At 43.1% G+C, this 17,632-nt stretch overlaps 2 protein-coding genes across 2 annotated transcripts; one reads left to right on the top strand and one right to left on the bottom strand.

Moving 5' to 3' along the window:
- The first annotated feature begins 756 nt into the window (after window positions 1-756).
- LOC140318375 (uncharacterized) lies at window positions 757-9,908 on the top strand. Its single transcript, XM_072396170.1, has 6 exons — window positions 757-944; window positions 2,601-3,050; window positions 6,157-6,274; window positions 6,906-7,014; window positions 7,106-7,307; window positions 7,565-9,908. The coding sequence occupies exons 2-6, from the start codon at window positions 2,870-2,872 to the stop codon at window positions 7,726-7,728; spliced, it is 774 nt and encodes a 257-aa protein (XP_072252271.1). The 5' UTR covers window positions 757-944; window positions 2,601-2,869; the 3' UTR covers window positions 7,729-9,908.
- Window positions 9,909-14,021: 4,113 nt separating this feature from the next.
- LOC140318374 (uncharacterized) lies at window positions 14,022-16,801 on the bottom strand. Its single transcript, XM_072396169.1, has 2 exons — window positions 16,440-16,801; window positions 14,022-15,613 (listed from the first exon to the last, which is right to left on the bottom strand). Exon 2 carries the CDS (start codon window positions 15,424-15,426, stop codon window positions 14,533-14,535), a length of 894 nt encoding a protein of 297 aa, XP_072252270.1. The 5' UTR covers window positions 15,427-15,613; window positions 16,440-16,801; the 3' UTR covers window positions 14,022-14,532.
- Window positions 16,802-17,632: the final 831 nt, after the last annotated feature.

Here is a 17,632-nt window from a genome sequence, read left to right as displayed (position 1 = left end):
GAAAGAAAATCGTTGATCATATATCCTGGAAACACTTGCTGTAGGTCACACCAATCAACCCTGTCAGGTTGTTTTCGATGGAAAACCAGCAGAAAGCTTAGTCATCTACACATGAATGATTATACACCCTTGCATGACATTAACAGCTGAGGCGAATAGAGGCTGTTAATCCCACCAACCAACTTATATATGTATCAGATCTGACACCATCGGGCGGAGCTAACACAAAACAATGACTTCTGCTGGTATGATAACTGTGTCAACAACCTGTTGACGGAAAAAATCCTGTGGAATAAATACCCAGATTCCTTCCTGCACATGTGCTGTTGTTGTTAATGGTTCCATACAAAGTCTGCGGATTTCCCTCAAGGAAGGAAAAAGATGGAAAGGGGGTCAGCCAGAGTTATGTCAATCACAGCAAATTTGAAGAGGGACAGCAGAAATACAATAATGTCTCCCGTTTACCAATATCCCAGAGAAACAAAAGTTACAGGCATTGTTAGGGGACATTAAAGTCTTTATATTCTTGAATGTAATTGCCACAAGGAAGCAGACACTTATAACTACATACTATAGTTATTTGGTAAAAGTGGACACATAAACCTGATATTTTCCATACAGCTGTTATCTAATTTCTCTGTAACACTGCAGCAATTTAGTCTGAAGATTTAAATAGAAGGAAAGAGGAGGAGAAGGAAGGAGGAGGGAAAACGTTGCATGCAGTGATGTCAGTCCGTCCCACTCCTATTCAGTACAAATGCTACAGAGCAGAGTTGAGCCTGCATGCCACTGCTGCTGACGACTGATCTGATACCACACACAAAGCCGCGCTCTGTCACGTCACACACACACACACACACACACACACACTCACCATACCAAACCCACAGAGGCACTGAGAATCAGAGCAGAGCCAGGAGATGCTACCAGCTGGCAGCCACAGAGTAAGTCCACTCTCCCTCCTCTGTGCTCTTCCTTCTTTCTTTCTCTGCCTGTCTTTGTTATTTGATTTTCATTCTGTGGCCCGTCGGAGTTAATTTATCTCTCGCACTCTCCTCTGTCGCGGTGAAATGGCCAGTGTTTGCTCAGACTGAGAGACTTTTCAAACTTTTCTCTCAGTATGCCATGCACACCCCCCCCCCCCCCCCTTCTCTCTCTCTCTAAACCTTTCTTTCTTTTCTCTGCATGTGTGAGGCGGCAGCAAATCTCAGACTTATTTGCATGTTGGCACAGAGCCACAGCTGGATTCTTTACCTTAAATAACACAGTTGAGTGAGTGAATGTTGTTCCGCTATATATTCTAATTTTGTCCCAGGGTGATGGTGTTTTTCTGACATGTTTGCGTGGGTTCTTAGTCTCTGATAAGTTAGACATGCTTTTTTCCTAAATGGATCTGTGTTCAGCTGATTTCGGGAGCTGTGTTGCAGGTGTAAGACAACTATTCACAGAGCAGGATGTTTGCCTCCAAATCTTCAAGTCAGGCTGGGATTATTTGTCTTGTTTGCTATTACAGAGTCTCAAAGGGCTTTATTGCTCCAAGAGAATGAAACAATGAATGAAATTAGCCTCTATCTTTAAACCAAATACAGACCACAAAAAAAGCAAGAAAAAAAAGCCAATACCATGTATGACAGAAACCTTGGGTGGAAAGAGACTGAAGGAAATCGTTAGAAGTGCTGCAGAGTTAATGAATGAATGGATACTGGTTCAACAACTAACGACACGCTCTCTATGGGCTTTTAGACAAAGCCTGGTTATCTGTTTCTTTGTTTCTATTGTCTTTGCAAAGAAAATAAGCTTATTTCCTACAATGTTGAGCTATTCTTAAAGAAAACTCAGCCTGTTCTGAATAAAACCTTCATTTTAGATGAGAATTTTTTTTCTTTAATTGATTTTGCATCAGCTATCTGATGACCGTGATTATTATGCTGCCATGCTTAAGCTTTTAACATAGCATTATTAAATCAAGACTACAATGTAAGATTTAGATCAATTCAGTTGTTCACCTGTGAGCTCCAGCTGATCGCTTATTATCTTCTAATGCTTTGCTTTTAGGTATTAGATCACCTGAAGTGCAGATTGGTCAGTGGTTATCACAGATTCTACTGGCTCTTGCTCTGAAACAAGCCGCATTTTTCAAAAGTGCATGCAAGGCGGAGACTGCTGTAATGAACACAATAAAAGGTTGTTTTCCGGGATTTTGAGTTTGAGGACTTCCTCATGGCTCACTGCATTGTCACGTGGGCAGATAAGGTGCAACAAATGTGTGTAAAAACTTAGCCGTCTTTTTTCTTCTTGTGTCTGTTACCAACAGATAGCATGGAGTCATTAGCGCCCCGCCCTGTTTGTGTGTGTGTGTGTGTGGGGATGGGTGTGTGTGTATGTTGACATTGCTGAACCTGCCCTTGTTTGCCTTTCAATATTTGAAAGCCCAGCAGCGTTCTCATTGCATTCAGCCTCACCAGTGCACACACATTGCACTTGGCATTGTGGATTATTTGCTAAGGGCCCATTGTGTCCTGCCAGCCAGAACACTGTTGAATAAAGAGGGTCAAAACAATACAGCAGATGTAATCTCTCTGTCTCTCTAAAAACCACAGCAGCAGCTTTCACTGCCCAGCTGATCCCAACGCGCTGCACCTCCACCTCCAGAGAGACCGATACAAAGAGCACTTCACAAAGGACACTACAGCGACCTCCTTCAGCAGTTAAAACTATACCCGATCCCACATCCTTCAGAGAAAAGGGAACCTGACTCTGAGCAGTGCAGGAAAAGGAGCCATCATACCCCACTGGTGAAACACAACCCACTTGACCGAGAGACAGAGAGACTGACGGTCGTTTCTGGAGCCCGGGGAATAGAGGCAGGATGCTGGCTAAAATTCTTGAGGACATGTGGGTGGAGCCAGAGGTTCTGGAGGCCCTCAGTGAGGAGCAGAAAAGGATCCTCTTTCTCAAGATGAGAGAGGAGCAGGTACGCCGCTGGAGAGAGCGGGATGAGAGGGAGGAGAAGGAAGCACAGGACAACAGCAATACTCTGCCCAAGAAAGGTAGACCACAACACTGATTTCCCATTAGCTTTTAAACTGGGATGCAGGAGCATTTATGTCATATTCTACTAAAGCATACAGTATGATTTCCAGTAACGCCAAAGAGGTCAATGCTGACTTTTGTAGCAACTTTTTTGTTTCAGGATGGTACACAGTTTTCAGGTAAATGTGGCCCTTAGTCTGACATTAACAGTAACTCAGATAAGACACGAGCGCTAACAGAGCTGCTCAAACAAGACCTCACTTCTTCACAGCAGAACTCCAAGTATCGCAATTAGATATACAGAGAAAATACTGTTGCATTTACATTGTTGCAACTATCGTAATATGGACAACATGGTCACCAGTCTGCTGGTCGTAGTGATGACAGATCAAGATAGGCGAAACACATTTCTTATAAATAGAATGCATGCTGCTAAATAAATTCATACTTCTGAGCCTGTCTACAGAAACAGTTTCTTGGAAATCATCCTGTCCTTCAAAACTATGGCCTATGTTATCAGGACTGGGTTTGTGGGAATAGACTAAAAGAAGGCAATCCTAAAAGAAAAAAAATAATGGAAATTTTGATACTTTCTACAAATAACCTTTTACCCCACATTTCAATTCAATTCAGTTCAGTTCTTTTTCTATTGTGCCGAATCACACAAACGTCAGCTTAAGGCACTTTAAAGATACAGACCAGTTCAAGCCAATTGTGATCAAATTCAGTGTTATAAAAGTATAATCCAAAAAAATCGAATGAATCAGAATCCAAGTTAGTCCAATTAAATATGATGCCAATTAAAACAAATAAATAAAAAAAAGTTGCCCAGCTAAGATGGTATCACTCTTTAATCACCAATATTTCAATTAGAAAGTTTCTCTGTTACTGAAGCTGATTACAACAGGGTATATCAGTTTTGTAATTTGTCATCAAAACTCAGTTATTGTCAAGGAAACAGTGAAATTTGTATCAATGACTTACTTGTCAGTTAGAAATATAATAGTTACAGACTGACTACAGAATTACAAGTTAATGTGACTAAAATGTTAATGTGAATCTTTCATATTTTGTGTGAAATGAATGGCTAAAAAAGAGAATGAAATGGCCAATTCAATCTTTTTATCTCTATAGCTTTGATAATCAATTTTACCCATTTTATTATTTTGTACAAAGTTGCTGTAATGAAGCCATGTTTGCTGATTTCACCAGTTTTCAGTCTTCGTGCTAAGCTAAGCTAGCGAGCTGTTAGCTCTATAGCTTAGCAGGGGGACAAGAGTTGTTTTGAATACCTCATAAGTTGCTTTTTGAAAGATAAATTTAAAATTTTTGTTGTCAATTATCCTTTGTGAAAATTAAGTACCACTGAATTATAAGCCACTGCCTTTTGAATAATTAACTATTACTTTTAATCAGCAAACTGACTGCTGATGAAAATTTGAAAATGAGCCTTTTTTCGCTAATGCAGGTGTTATTTACATTTAACTTTTTTGTGTTTATTACTAAACAACAAAAACTGTCACATTTATTATAAGAATGGTACACAAAATATATTTTAAAGCTAGTTGATTAATGTTAAAATCTTTCAAACTCTGAAACATACACAAGCGTTGTCGAAACCCTCTCAGGTTACCAATCTGATTAAGTGCGGGGTTTTTTTTGCACATGTAACTCCCAGCTTTACCTTTCTGTCTTAGTCATTGCTCCCAACCTTCCTCCTTTAAAGATGTTGACCTGACTCATACTTTACACCCTATCACCTTAACTGGTTGAGGTGGATAATGAGCCGTGTGTGTGTAACAGAAAGCCTCGATCTCCACCAGTCAAAATGTTCTGTGAGCTGAAAGCTCTTAAAGATTGAGTAAACCTTGTGGTTTGGGGCGTCGCCATGCTTTAAACCACATATTAAGTTACCATCTTTGTTTATCCAATCTCTGCCATGTCACCTGAGAGGTGACTGTGTGTGTGTTGTCTGTGTTAGCGTTGCACAAGATGTAGTCCAGACGGATGTCTTTCATTCTTTGTTCAATGTGCTCTGCTGTGGCAGTGAAAAACAAGCCTTTGTGTGCACGTCGGCCCGTAAATATCACACACTAGCACAAACAAACTTTAACCCATCCGTGAAGATTTTTATTATGTTCTGCGTTTCTGGTTAATTTGTACGTTTAACTGACAGACGCCTCATTTCTGTAATGGAGGTGGCGTCAGTCTGTCTTGTTGTCAAATTTCTAACTCTGTGAGGTGACGCTAGCTGTGAAGGTAAAGCTGTGTTGAAAGACGGACAGTGATTTATGTCAGAGATGGTCTTTGGTGACATTAGATGGAGGCATTTACACAATGTACCCTTATGTGTTGTGTGTCAGCACACAAATACAAGTCATCCCCCTAATTATGAACTGAAACAGAGCCTCCTTTGTCAGCTGGTTTCTAAGAAATCTGTCTCATCAACTCACTGACGTGTATTTTCTTTTTATGTGGACATTTGCACTGGATTACAATAGCCAGAAAACTACTGCTGCACACTCAAGCCACACCTCTATCTGTGACATCATGGCATGTGTTTAGTCTTTATCGGGTAGTGTAGTGTCATGGAAAACAGATGTCCCTAACTGTGGAATGTGGTTTATTTTTGACCACTGTGTCGTCATGAAATAACAACTCAAAATGACCTGCTTTCTAGGGTGTGAATGGGACAATACATCATTGATAAATTCCATTCAATTTTGAATAAAGGTATAGGTAGTAAAAGAAAGCTTGATATTTGCAGAGCAAAATGGTCAAAGAGATTTAAGGAGTTTCTTTCAAAGTCAGTTTCATGTAGCCATGCCTTCCCACTGAAGAAACGAGGTCATTGTTATTTACTATTGTCATTTCATTCTTACTCGTCTTTCCTGTGGTCCCACATTGTTTCCATATATCAATATTCTGTTTTGAAAATAATTTTGCAGCAGAACGCTGGTGGCCCATGAAGTTTCCTACTTTTCTTATTGGACAGCACCATCTACTGGCGGTTCACCTGAACACAACTGAGCTGAGCTAAACTGAGCACTAGATTGTGTGACTGTTATGAAAATGTATCTGGATTAGGTTTACCCATTTCAATTAGTTTTCTTTGGTTTCCAGCTTCCAGTAAACATGTGAGCTGGCTTCTCGGTCGGGACGGTGATGTGAGCGTCAGCGTAATCGGTGAGGTGGATGAGTTCAGGTCCTCCAAACTCCTCCAGAGCCTCATGAACAACAGGTAGAAAACAAAACGTTTATTTAAAACGTTTTGCAGTGTTAATGTATAGAGATGACAATAGTCTATGACAATAGTCCGTTTGGTGCCACCCTAAACGTGAATAGGAAGTCAGGCAACAAAGTGTCAAACTTAATTTATGTATTTACATCGAATCTTTGATGCTAAAAACAAAAGTAGAAATCTTAACTGTGGTGCAGCCATCGTGTGACGTGTTTCACACAAAATGGGTCATTCATGTGGTTTAATTGGTGAGATCAAATTTTCCACAGGAATTTAATGGAAATGTTCTTTGGGACGCATTTTTGCATATGAACCCAACAGTTATGGAATTATACATTTAACTCAGAAAAAAAGTTTGTTTTTCTTTTACAGCATCACATAAGATTGTATTGTTTAAACCGATGGACAGATATACTGTCTGCTTTGTCAATTATTCATCTGGTAGTGCAATATGTTCCTGAACTAACACATAATTATAACATTACTCCAATTTTTCTTGATAAGATCTTCAGTGAGCTCAACAGTTTCAGTCAGCCTCAGTCAGTTATTTAGCAAATGACTGACAAGAGGATTCATTTAAAGGTTGGGACCTCTGTCTGTGGGACTAAACACGATTGTCTTTGTCTATCAGACTCCACGGTGATAACATGAGTGGCATTCAGACGGTGGACTTGCTGCCAGGAAAAGAGGCCCATCTTAGCTTCAAAGACAGCATCAGGCTGCCCGTTACAGATGTTGACGTGAGTCCCTGTGTTTGTATATGGCTTTGAGGGTATAAAATGTCCAATGTGTTTGAGTCTGACCATGGAGTTGTGCCTCGACTATACACAGGAAGACTCAGCTTCGCCAAACGAGCACTCGTCTGATGACGACTTGAAGGACCCCGCTGAGGACAGCGACAGTGAATCAGGCAGCAGCTCGGACAACATTAGCGACTGGCATCTTCTCTACAGGCCCCATCTTGGTAGCCATGGCAACCAGCCGCTCAAAGCCCAGCTGTCAGATACAGAGATAGTCAGCCCACAAGACAGAGGTGAGAAAACAAGAGAGGCTGGAAAAGGTAGAATAGTATAGTCAGAGATATAGTTACTCCACCTGGTCATATGCAGGATGTATCACATTTAATAGGCATGGACATAACTTGCTGTTTTTTTATTTATTTTTTATGTGTTAGATCAAACTAAGAGTAGTATAATGTCACTCATGTTCCCCAAAATTTGCTGGTGTGTGCCACAAAATAAGAATAACATGGATTCTTGGAACTCACTCTGACCTTTTCTCTCTTTTCAGAGACACAGTGTCGTGTAGAGAAGTCACAATACAGAGGTCGCGTTGCAGAGCTCAGGAAGGCATTCACAGATGATCCTCACAGCAGCTCACCTGCTAACACCAAACTACCCATACCTGCCAAACCTGCTCACCTGCAGAAAAGAAGCACACCACTGATCCATTAGGACTGTCTGTATCCACCCTGCTACAAGACACTTGGCCCTTGAAGAGTAAGAGCTGACTATATCAAGTGCACCAAGCTCTGTGCAGATGTCGCAGCTCAGTTATACAGCAATGGCCCAAGATAAGGCTACGTACATTGATAGAAAAGGATCTTTTCTTTTTTAATTTATAAGACGTGGTTTGAAGGCCCGACCTACAGATAGAGGAACCTCTGTGGGGTGGAAAGACTGAGAGCTGCTGGACTGAAGTCAGCCTTTTGAATCACAAAACTAAGCAGCTTTAATGTCAAATACGTTCACAAAATGTCTGCAGTTGACATGCCGACTACAGTGGAAAAACACTGTGGTTTTAAATGTGAGAAGTCACAATAAAAAGTTGGGTATTGAAAAGAAGTGATCAATTTAAAGTATTCTACTCTGTATTATTACAGATGATTTTACATGTAGTCGCCGTAACATGTAGCTGGACTGTTTTTCAGTGGAAAAGATCCTCTGCACATCAGCTGATGATCAGTTCTGGGGACACAATGAAATGACTGAATTACACAGAAAATAATAAACAATCTTTATCCTAATGGAGTTTTCAAGCCTTTTAACAATCCAGCGCATTCACATATGTACACGCATTCACCTGCTCATTAGAAGCCCTTCAGGGTTTGGTATCTTGCTCAATAACATCTTGTCCAACTGATGATTAATGGGAGGAAACAGAAAATGAACTCACTCATCAGTTCCTGGATAGCAGAAGTTTTACCGATACATATGGACACTCAAGCACACTGGATTGAATATAAACAATGACCATGTGGTTCCTCTATGAGCTGGCATTAAGCTATAGGTGAGGCTATTTACATTCAAGGAAAGTAAAGACCTACAGCTTTTTATGGTCCCTGTTAGCAATATGGCCCCAAGGCCACTTATTTGTTGCTACTTATTTGATTCAACACTTGTGGCATATCTCAACACCTAGTTGACGGTTTTATATTTTGTAGAAACATTTGTGGTTTTCCATATATTCCACTGTCTTTTCTACTGATCTTTCTTTTAGTGCTATACATATTTATCTTTCTCACAGGATGATTTATAACTTTGGACACACAACCATTTATTCTAGCACCACGTTCAACAAATGTTAGCATGCTTAACAAAGATGGTGATTGTGGTAAAACAAAAGTATACCTGCCAGATTCTAAAGATTAGCATTGTCAATGTGAGCATGTTAGCATGCTAATGCTAGCTGTTAGCTGCAAACACCACTGTGCTGAGGTGCACCAGTGCTTCGACAGCACAGAAAGAATGCTAGCATGGCTGAAGACTCATCAACATGCCTTGAGTTGATTGAACCAAATGTAAAGGTATAGAGCAAGGTAAAGATTTAGATTATAATATCTAAGCAGTTATTATTCTTTTTTATCTCAATGCTTTCTTGATTTTTACAGAGCTTTCTTATACATCTCATGTTTATCTACATTTGTTATAACATGAACAAAAAATAAATAAAGCTAATCAAACATCTGCATGACATGAGCAGTCATCATTTGGACAGGATTTGTTAGCTAAAGGTGGAAACCAAATTCATGCTCTTGTGCTACATGCTAATGTTTTTTTTATCATCTTTAATACTTGGTTTGCATTCAGTAACTCTCTGAGGTGTGGGACCCACAGACAAAAGCAAAAATATCAGTTAGTATCTCAGATTCTTGATTGTTTTTGCCTTTTCAATTCAATCTTCGGTAAGTGAAGTATACAGATGGTTGTACTGGGGCCAGTTAACAGGGTCAGGCAAAATAGATTCAACTTTTTGAGTCAGAACTTTAACCTCTCAGTCATCGTTTAATTTCTGTCCTCATGTCCTAGAGTATCTAACATAGGAAATAACTTGTCCATGGTCAAGATTTTCATGACAGTACATCACTTCAGATGCAAGAAACTGTACTTCACTGACTATACATACTGTACAGAAGCACCAGTAGTCCATTTTTAAGCTTTGGAGTATTTGAGCTGTAATTACTACCTAACTACTTTGTCACATGTTCACTTCACTTGGTCACCAATAAATTCCTAAATCAGTGCTAATGCTGACATTTTGTATTTTGCCCTCTATTTCTATTTGTTTTGTTAATGTACAGTTTATGTTTGTTGTTGGTGTGAAAAAATAAGAAATTAATCAAACAAAAAATGTGGTTTTATATGTTTTTGCTCTCAAAGTGTCTGTTTTCAGTGTCATAGGTGAAGTCAATGGAGATGACGCAGCGGTGTTATAGATTGTAATCACTTACACAGTGATTATCTATTAACTGGGATGTATCAGAAAATGGACAGCACTGAGCGCTGATTAGCATGCAGTTAAGACTGAGACGGAGGGCGAGACGCTTGGGCAGACAGAGCAAATGAGACTCGGGTCACGGGAACGAAAACGTCACACTCAACTCAATAAACCTTCTTCGCATTCCCTCACCTCCTCCACACCCTCAGCTCATATGTGTGCGTGTGTCTGTCCACCCATATATCTTGAATCATGTGACTTTAACACGAGCAGTCATGCACACAGTGTGAAAAGCCCCGCTATATATAGTAGGACAGTGTTGGGTTTCCCAGCATAGCATTGTAGGAGCCCTTCATCTTTGTTCTGTAAGAAAGTCCATGTCACTGACTTCTTGGAATGTAACCTGAATACTGTAGGTGTTAAGAGCCCACTGGTGCTCCTGATTACTTTCTGTGCACCCTGAAAGGTGAAACGGGGGCACAAGACTATTGACTTTGTGTTGGTAAACTTAAAACATTATTTGAGACCCTTTGGGGCAAAAAAAAAAAAAAAGTTTAATTTGATGAACCAGATCATTATAATGAGATTGCAAATAAGAAGATCAGACATTTAAGAGTTTATTTGTCAGCTGTATAATAACAATTCAGTTGTATTGATATATTAAGAAAGCAATGTTTTTGCATTTGTATTCTCTGCTGCCTATTTACATGAACATTCAAGTCATAAATAAATAGTTTTGCTTCAAGAGAAAATTCCGTTATCATCTTTAAAACATAGTTCCTTATCTACCACATATTCCAAATTGAGACTGTAATCCAGCCCCTCAATCACAAACATATTCTGTTTTATGAGCTGTTGGTATTTTAGTTCAATTAAACATTTTTAAAAGAAAATGTGAGCCATACAAATTAAATATTTTACTTTTACTAGTCAAGCCTTGCTCTTTAAGAAGGTGGGCTTATGGGTAACCTGGTTGTGGCAGTTGTTGTGGGACGTTAATAAGTAACAGCCGGAAGGACCTCAGAGCAGAATCTGGCTGCAGCTTTAAAGAGCATACCAATAGAGTAGATAACTCACAGTTAGCTGCAAAGTGGCTAAATAGGTCCAGGTACCAGGTTAACTTGTGTAGATGTTCTATGTTCGGTGTCTTAAAGGTGGAAATGAACACCAAATTGAGTCAATGTTACATTCCATTACCGCCCCTCCTTTACACACCAGAATTGGTCCAGTGAGCAAAAATCAAGTTATCAGCTACAAGCTGCCCCTTGGTGGGACTGGAGCCACTTTTTTCGGACAGATTCCAATGCGTTTACTTACAAAATGAGAATGTAAGCAGGCTGGTGTTAGCATTTGGTTCTAAGCTATGACTAACTGAGCCTTTCATATGGTTATAGCCTCTTACTTTCATACACCTTAGCTTGAGTTTGATTGACTGACTTTTCGAGATCGTCTGATAAAGTAATATCCCATGACATTTATTGTTAAGCTAGTGCTGCATTCTATGTAACAATGTTCACTGATCATTTAACTCAAATTCTCAGGACCTTGTTTAACTGACAGCTCCACATAGAAGTACTGCTCTCTTAAAAGGAGGGAATTACGCAAAATGTATGGTGCAAGTGAACTCTGGCTCAGTAGTCATGGGAAAATTCAACATTATGAGGTGGCGTTCAAACAAGCCATGATGAAATATCACTGCAGGCAGCAGACTTTATTGTGCTTCAACTTCCTGGAACCAACTTTCCTTTAAAAAATCAGCAGCAGGCTAAAGATTAACAGTTCTTTTAGCACACATTACCACAGACTATCAAAATGTGAGAATATTGTGAGGGCTTATTGCATTTTTCCCTGATCTTACGAATATCTTATGATTGGACTGACTGCAACCCATACTGACATTTTATGTAATACAAGTGGGCTTGAATGTCAAAGTCATTATTATTTTAATGCTGTTTTCTGTGCATGTTTTTCCTTGGAAGCATGAGGCCACACCACAGGGAGATGACGCTGTTTATAGAATCTGGTCCACTCTGAAGCCACCTTTAACAGCTTTAAAGGTCAAAGGTCAAGAGTCTTCTTTTGACCCCCATGTCACCAAAATATTACCCCAGGGCAGATGAGCAAGAGCTTTTCAAAGATGTAGGAAGCCATTGTGTTTCTGTGAGAGAGTAGCATGTTTATAAAAAGTGAATACAAATGGATAACAGAGGGGCAATGAGCAGTGATCTCAGACAGATTCTGTTTCTGTAAAGCTGCTACACATTTCCTAACAGTGGGGATACAGCCAGTGGAGGAGGAGAAAAATTCACAATGAGACACAGTGTCTCCGAGCAAACGCAGTGGCCAACATTTCAAAGGTCTGGCTCATGAGTGAGGGTCCGCCCAGCAGCAGCGCAGGTTGCCTTGGGCTGGCAGGTTGTTCCACTGCAGTGTATGTATGTGGGAGAAGAGTTTTTCTCTCTGGAGTGGGCAGGGCTGCTGGTGCTAACATATGTAAGCTCCACAGGGGTTTGTGACGGGCGCACACCAGCTCTCTGGACAATACATCCATCATTAACCTGCGAATCCCTGCATCTCCGCCTCACTGCATTCCAGCCGGCCTCCGTAGCCCCGCTCTCTGAGTCTTGCACTCATCTCTCCTTCTCTTTGTTTGGCCCACGTTATCTTCATCCCCTGCTGTCCATCTCCCCGTCCTCCTCTCCGCGTGTCCCTCTCTTTCTTTTTTCTCTCGCCCTGTGGCCTGCTTTTCATCTCTCCCTGTTTTACCCGCTCTCTTACCACCCTCACCTCCTCCCCCATTCTCTCTCTGCCCTTCACTATGCCCCCCACCCCCCCACCCCTTTCCTCTCCCTGGATCCACTTTCCACCCCCCCCCCCCCCCCCCAACTCTCTTTCAACTCCCCCCCTACTCCTCCTCTTCTTCTCTGTCCTCCCTTCAGCCCCCTCCTCCCTTTCTCTCCTGCCATCTTGCAGGCCAGTGGAGCCAGACTGCAGGCGTTCAGGGAGTCACTGGACCTGCTGGGCAGCGGGTGACACAGATTTCCGGTGTGCGTTTGTGTGAGTGTGTGTGTGTGTATGTGTGACAAGAACAAGGAGGGGGGAGGTGGGGGAGTGGGATTAAGCTCCAAATCACTAGAAAAGGCACTGAAGAGAGAAGGGGAGGGGGGCTGCAGATCCAAGAATTTGAAATTCCCCTTTTGTCTGGGAGATGGAGAAACACTAGACGGTGGACTCAAACTAAAAGATTGTGTGTTTCTCATTCAGTGAGAGCGTTGTAATAGCATGATGTTGGAGCTCACTGCTTTTCTCCATGAGTTGGCAGTGTCCTGCGTTGGCTGGCGTGCAGCGCTTTCTCTCTCCCTCTCCCTGCCTGACAAACACACACACGCACAGACACACACACACACCCCCCACCCCTCACCGCCACAGATGCACGCACGCACACACACACACACACACACGCACAGTCCCTCTGCGATCCCCCTGACTGAAGGCTCACAGGAAGTGCAGCCGTGGCCCAATTATAGCGTGACACCTCGGGCCGGCCGTTGCCATGGTTACGTCTTCCCTGCGGTCCCCTGGAGTGTGGCGCCGAGGAAGAAGGTCTTATCACATCAGCCATCGTTACGGCAACAAGCAAAAACCCACCCTGTAGCCTCAGTCCAGCTGGCTGCGTATTTGCTTTAAAATCTCTGCGCCTCTATGCGATATACACTTGTGGAAAAAAAAACGAGGGGTGGGTGGGGGGGCAATTTGCAAGATGAGTATTTGTGATCGTGTGTGCATGTCAGGTTTAGGTGCACCAGAGTGCGTGCACTAGACTTGCCAAAGCAGCGTGTAGGTGTGTTTGTGTGTATGCGTCTGTGGGGTTGCGATAAGGCTCTCAGCCACACCATTAGGTGACTCATAATCCACACAACCTCATACACATGTGCAAGAGCAAGCAGAAACATGGTCGCACACTGACACAGACACCCAATTAAAAAGGAACACAGGTACACAGGAGTAGCAGAAAGCTTGTAGACAAATGCACATGGCAAATTTCTTTTATTTCAAAAGGGCAAACAGAGCTATACAGTACAAGTTGCACAAGAAATAATTTAGCCGAGGCTGAACTCATTCATTTCTTACTGATGCAGTGACGTCAGAACAACAGAAGCAAAACTCCCCATTAGAAACAAAACATTTGGCTCCTCTTTATGTTGAAGCACAATACATCCAAACTGGAAAGCAATGTAAAAAAAGACATAATGTTTTCCAGATATTTACAGTCTATATACAGCATTTTTGTTGTCATCTAAATATTGACACACATTGGTATCCTTCTTTTTCTCCTCTCCCAATTCACTGATTGTCAAAAGAAAGGATGGAAACAAGTGTGGACATTCTTAAACAGAGTTGCAGCTCCTCACTAAACGCAAGACCTGGAGGTCTTCGTACCACAGTCCAAGCGTGTTAACATGGTGTCCTGTGTGTGTTTATTACACTACAGCTCCCAAAACAATCATCCAACCTGACAAATGCTGCCAAAGCAGGAATTACTATCCATCCAAGGCGCCATTGCTTCTCTCCTGTGCCAGACCCAAAGTAAAGTCGGACCCCCTCAGATCAAACCCAGACACTCTGCTCTCAAACCCAGGCCCCCCAGGCTTCCTCTTCAGCTCCTCACACTTCCTGTATTTACAGATCTGGTGTCCCCTCTTGCGATTGCGGCAGCTGCTGCACTGTTCGCAGTTCGTCTGACGTCGGCAAGGTACGCACTCCCCACACCTCTTCCTCTTCCTTCTCCCTCCGCTGCCTCCGCCTAGGGAGCCAGGGGAGTAGCCTTCGGCCACCAGCCCCTCTATGCCCTCGGCTCCCATGGCTGCGCTTCGCCAGTGACCTCCCCCCATCTGAAAGCCTGCCAGGGGGAACAGAGCGGGGCTGAAGGGAAACCAAGCACCAAGAAAGGGTTGGAAGTCAGTGCTACATCGAGAAGAGTCCTCTTCCTCCTCTTCAGGCCCAGATCCACCTCCCTCTCCATCCCCCTGTCCTCCCTTTGCCTCTGGAGCCTCTCTTTTAGCCGGCTGGCTGCTCTGTGCACCCAGGTTGGCTTGCTCTGTGGTGGTGGGGGTGAGAGCCAGCAGCCCAGCACGCATCAGCAGCTCTGCGGCATGGGCCAGGTGGAGCCCGCTGGGTGACTCCCACATGTCAGGCCAGGAGGGGGCCCGGCGAGGCTTAGTGTGCCCGGGCTGGGCAGCCCGCTGCTGAGCTGGGGAGGGCTGGATCAGGCCTTTGACATCCACAGCAGGGGAAGGGGTGGAGATGTAATGGGAGAGGCTGTAGGGGTGGCTGGAGCGCTTAAGGCTCGGTCTCAGTGGCTCATTGGGGATTTTAGCACTACTGTGGGCCTGATCTGGGGAGGAAGGGCCAGCGATGTCTACCGCGGCGGACATAGCAGTGACTGGGTATGGGGAGTATCTGTTCTTGTGCGTTTGTGTGCGTGGGAGAAGAGGTGAGGGAGAAGGAGATTGAAGCCGATGCGGGGTTGACAACTGTCCTGCTGTTACTTCAGCCAAAATGGCAAGCCTTGGCCTGTGTCCCTATTCCCATTCTCTGCAGCAGCCTTGGAGTCCTGGAGAGCTAGAGATGAATAGGGGATGAAGACAGGAAGGTTAAGAATAGAAATGTTGGAGAAGCAAATACAGAAAGAGAGTAAACCAGGAAGATAAGAGGGAAGGATATTTTCTCTGCCCGAGCAACTAAAAACTGTCAGAAAATCTGTGCAGATAAACTGTTTTAATAACATATATGTATATAGGTTAAATATAAAACCACTTGAATAGAGGTTAACAGACCCCTGTGTCTACCAGTGCATGCCTTGAAAAGGATTTCCGCATACAGGAGGCAGTATCCCTTTAAGAATTTCACGGTATATCAATGCAATCAATAACAGAGCGACAACAATATGCAAAGATATGCGCATATGCGCAGGTCAAATGTGGAGCGCGCTTTTCAAATACATTTTGACGACTGCTGTTATGTGTGCCAGCCAAAGCTTAAAGTGGCCAGAGAAAGACTAAATAAGGGACCGGAAAAAAACAGGCTGTCTTTTGTCTGGTATCGACGACGAAAGAGCGAGGTGCGCAACGATGCGGTGGCTGTGGATAAAAAAAGACCAGGCTATATTCCTTGTCCACATTTGTAGGAAAACTACTCCCCTGATTAAACACGGGACGCCTATGTTATTACAGTAGGAGTGTATGGACATTGTGACGGCTCGATCGGGGAACCGGATCGATCGTTTCGGCGTAATTAAGGTTACCTAAGAGGACGGTGCTCGACCGACGCCACGGCGAGCTGACCACAGTCCGAGTGGTCGCTGCGACACGGCGCAGCGCGCAGGAAAAGGCGACAAAACAGAGGAGCGAAAATCAACAGGAAGTATCGAGAAAACGTCTCGCCTTACCTTCCAAATGCGGCCCGAACTCTCCTGTCAAATATACGATGAAGTCATGAAGTAATGGCGTGGCGATTGTAGCGTATATGGACGGCGGAGCTGCCGATTCCTCCTCCACCTCTCCGTCCCGGAGGGTCTGCAAACACTCTGCACGGAATTTGGGGGCGTCGCTCAAAATGCGAAGTGGACTCTGCAGCCGAGGCTGCGTGGTCAAAGCGACCCCGTGATATCCTCAGGAGCAGTTCACAGTCCACACGAAAAGCTCACGGCACTCACTGAAGCTCGAAATTAAACCCAACAGCATCCATGAGTTCAACACATCACGGTGCCGCTGGACGGAAAAAATCACCAGGAGACACTTTCACTTAATATTCAACACGAAGATCATTTTGCAAATTACCAGTATATATAAATATATATAACTTTTAGGTTAACTAATAGCGGCTTGTTATGCTAAATAGCCATTTTAAAAAATCTGTAAATGGTAATCTATCTTTAATCATATTAGCCAAATAATAATAATGATTCAGCAATGCTACTTTCTATGCGTGACAGCTTTTCTGTCTGTTTTCAACGTAGTTTACCCTCCTGCAACCAGAAACTTTCTGTTTTCACACTGCGTGTAGAAAGTTGCGTCCTAAAAAGCTTTCAACAGGAGGAAAACGGACACAAAAAGAGATGTCCGTCCACACCGGAAGCCGCTGCCATGTCTCCCCTGTTAGAAACTGGTGGACACTGAACTCACCCTGCTGGCTATACTGAGACTTGTGTTCGACGGGAGTAAACATGAATTAAAAGTAAAAATGAGATGTATGAGGAAAACCTTTGAAAAAGTACATATATTGTTCATAAATGTATCAAATGCGCGCGCAAACTACAAGCCTGTAGTTTTCTTAGTAAAGTGGGTAGCTTTTAAGCTAACGCTGCTCCACTTTTAAAGCACGCGCTGGGTAAAAGTGCATTTTTTTCCATGAGGAAAATAGATAGTTTCCCTCTGTGAGCTGAGCTGTCTCACAGAGGTGACTCCTCGCGCGGGGACTGCGGAGTCCACTCCACCTCTTCTGAGAGTCCTCGTTGCATCTGGCACGCAGCCAGACACCTCGTGCGTGTATGTGTGTGTGAGTGTGTGCGTGTCGCTATGGGAGCAGGGGCCCACGGTACAACACCGTATGGCCTGGACCATCCGCGTAAACACAGCGTCT

The sequence above is a fragment of the Leuresthes tenuis genome, unplaced genomic scaffold (genome assembly GCF_036924035.1).
Source record: "Leuresthes tenuis unplaced genomic scaffold, fLeuTen1.0.hap1 SCAF_11, whole genome shotgun sequence".
Lineage (NCBI taxonomy): Eukaryota > Metazoa > Chordata > Actinopteri > Atheriniformes > Atherinopsidae > Leuresthes > Leuresthes tenuis.
Note: the sequence above shows the minus strand (reverse complement) of the source record. Positions and strands in the feature narration are given on the sequence as shown.

What these genes read in the sequence shown, in the direction of transcription:
- LOC140318375 (XM_072396170.1), top strand. Translation starts at nt 2,870, where the DNA reads ATGCTGGCTAAAATTCTTGAGGACATGTGGGTGGAGCCAGAGGTTCTG. An exon ending in CAATACTCTGCCCAAGAAAG is followed by an intron (nt 3,051 to 6,156) that starts GTAGACCACAAC and finishes TTTGGTTTCCAG; the next exon opens with CTTCCAGTAAACATGTGAGC. An exon ending in CAGAGCCTCATGAACAACAG is followed by an intron (nt 6,275 to 6,905) that starts GTAGAAAACAAA and finishes TTTGTCTATCAG; the next exon opens with ACTCCACGGTGATAACATGA.
- LOC140318374 (XM_072396169.1), bottom strand. Translation starts at nt 15,426, where the DNA reads ATGTCCGCCGCGGTAGACATCGCTGGCCCTTCCTCCCCAGATCAGGCC.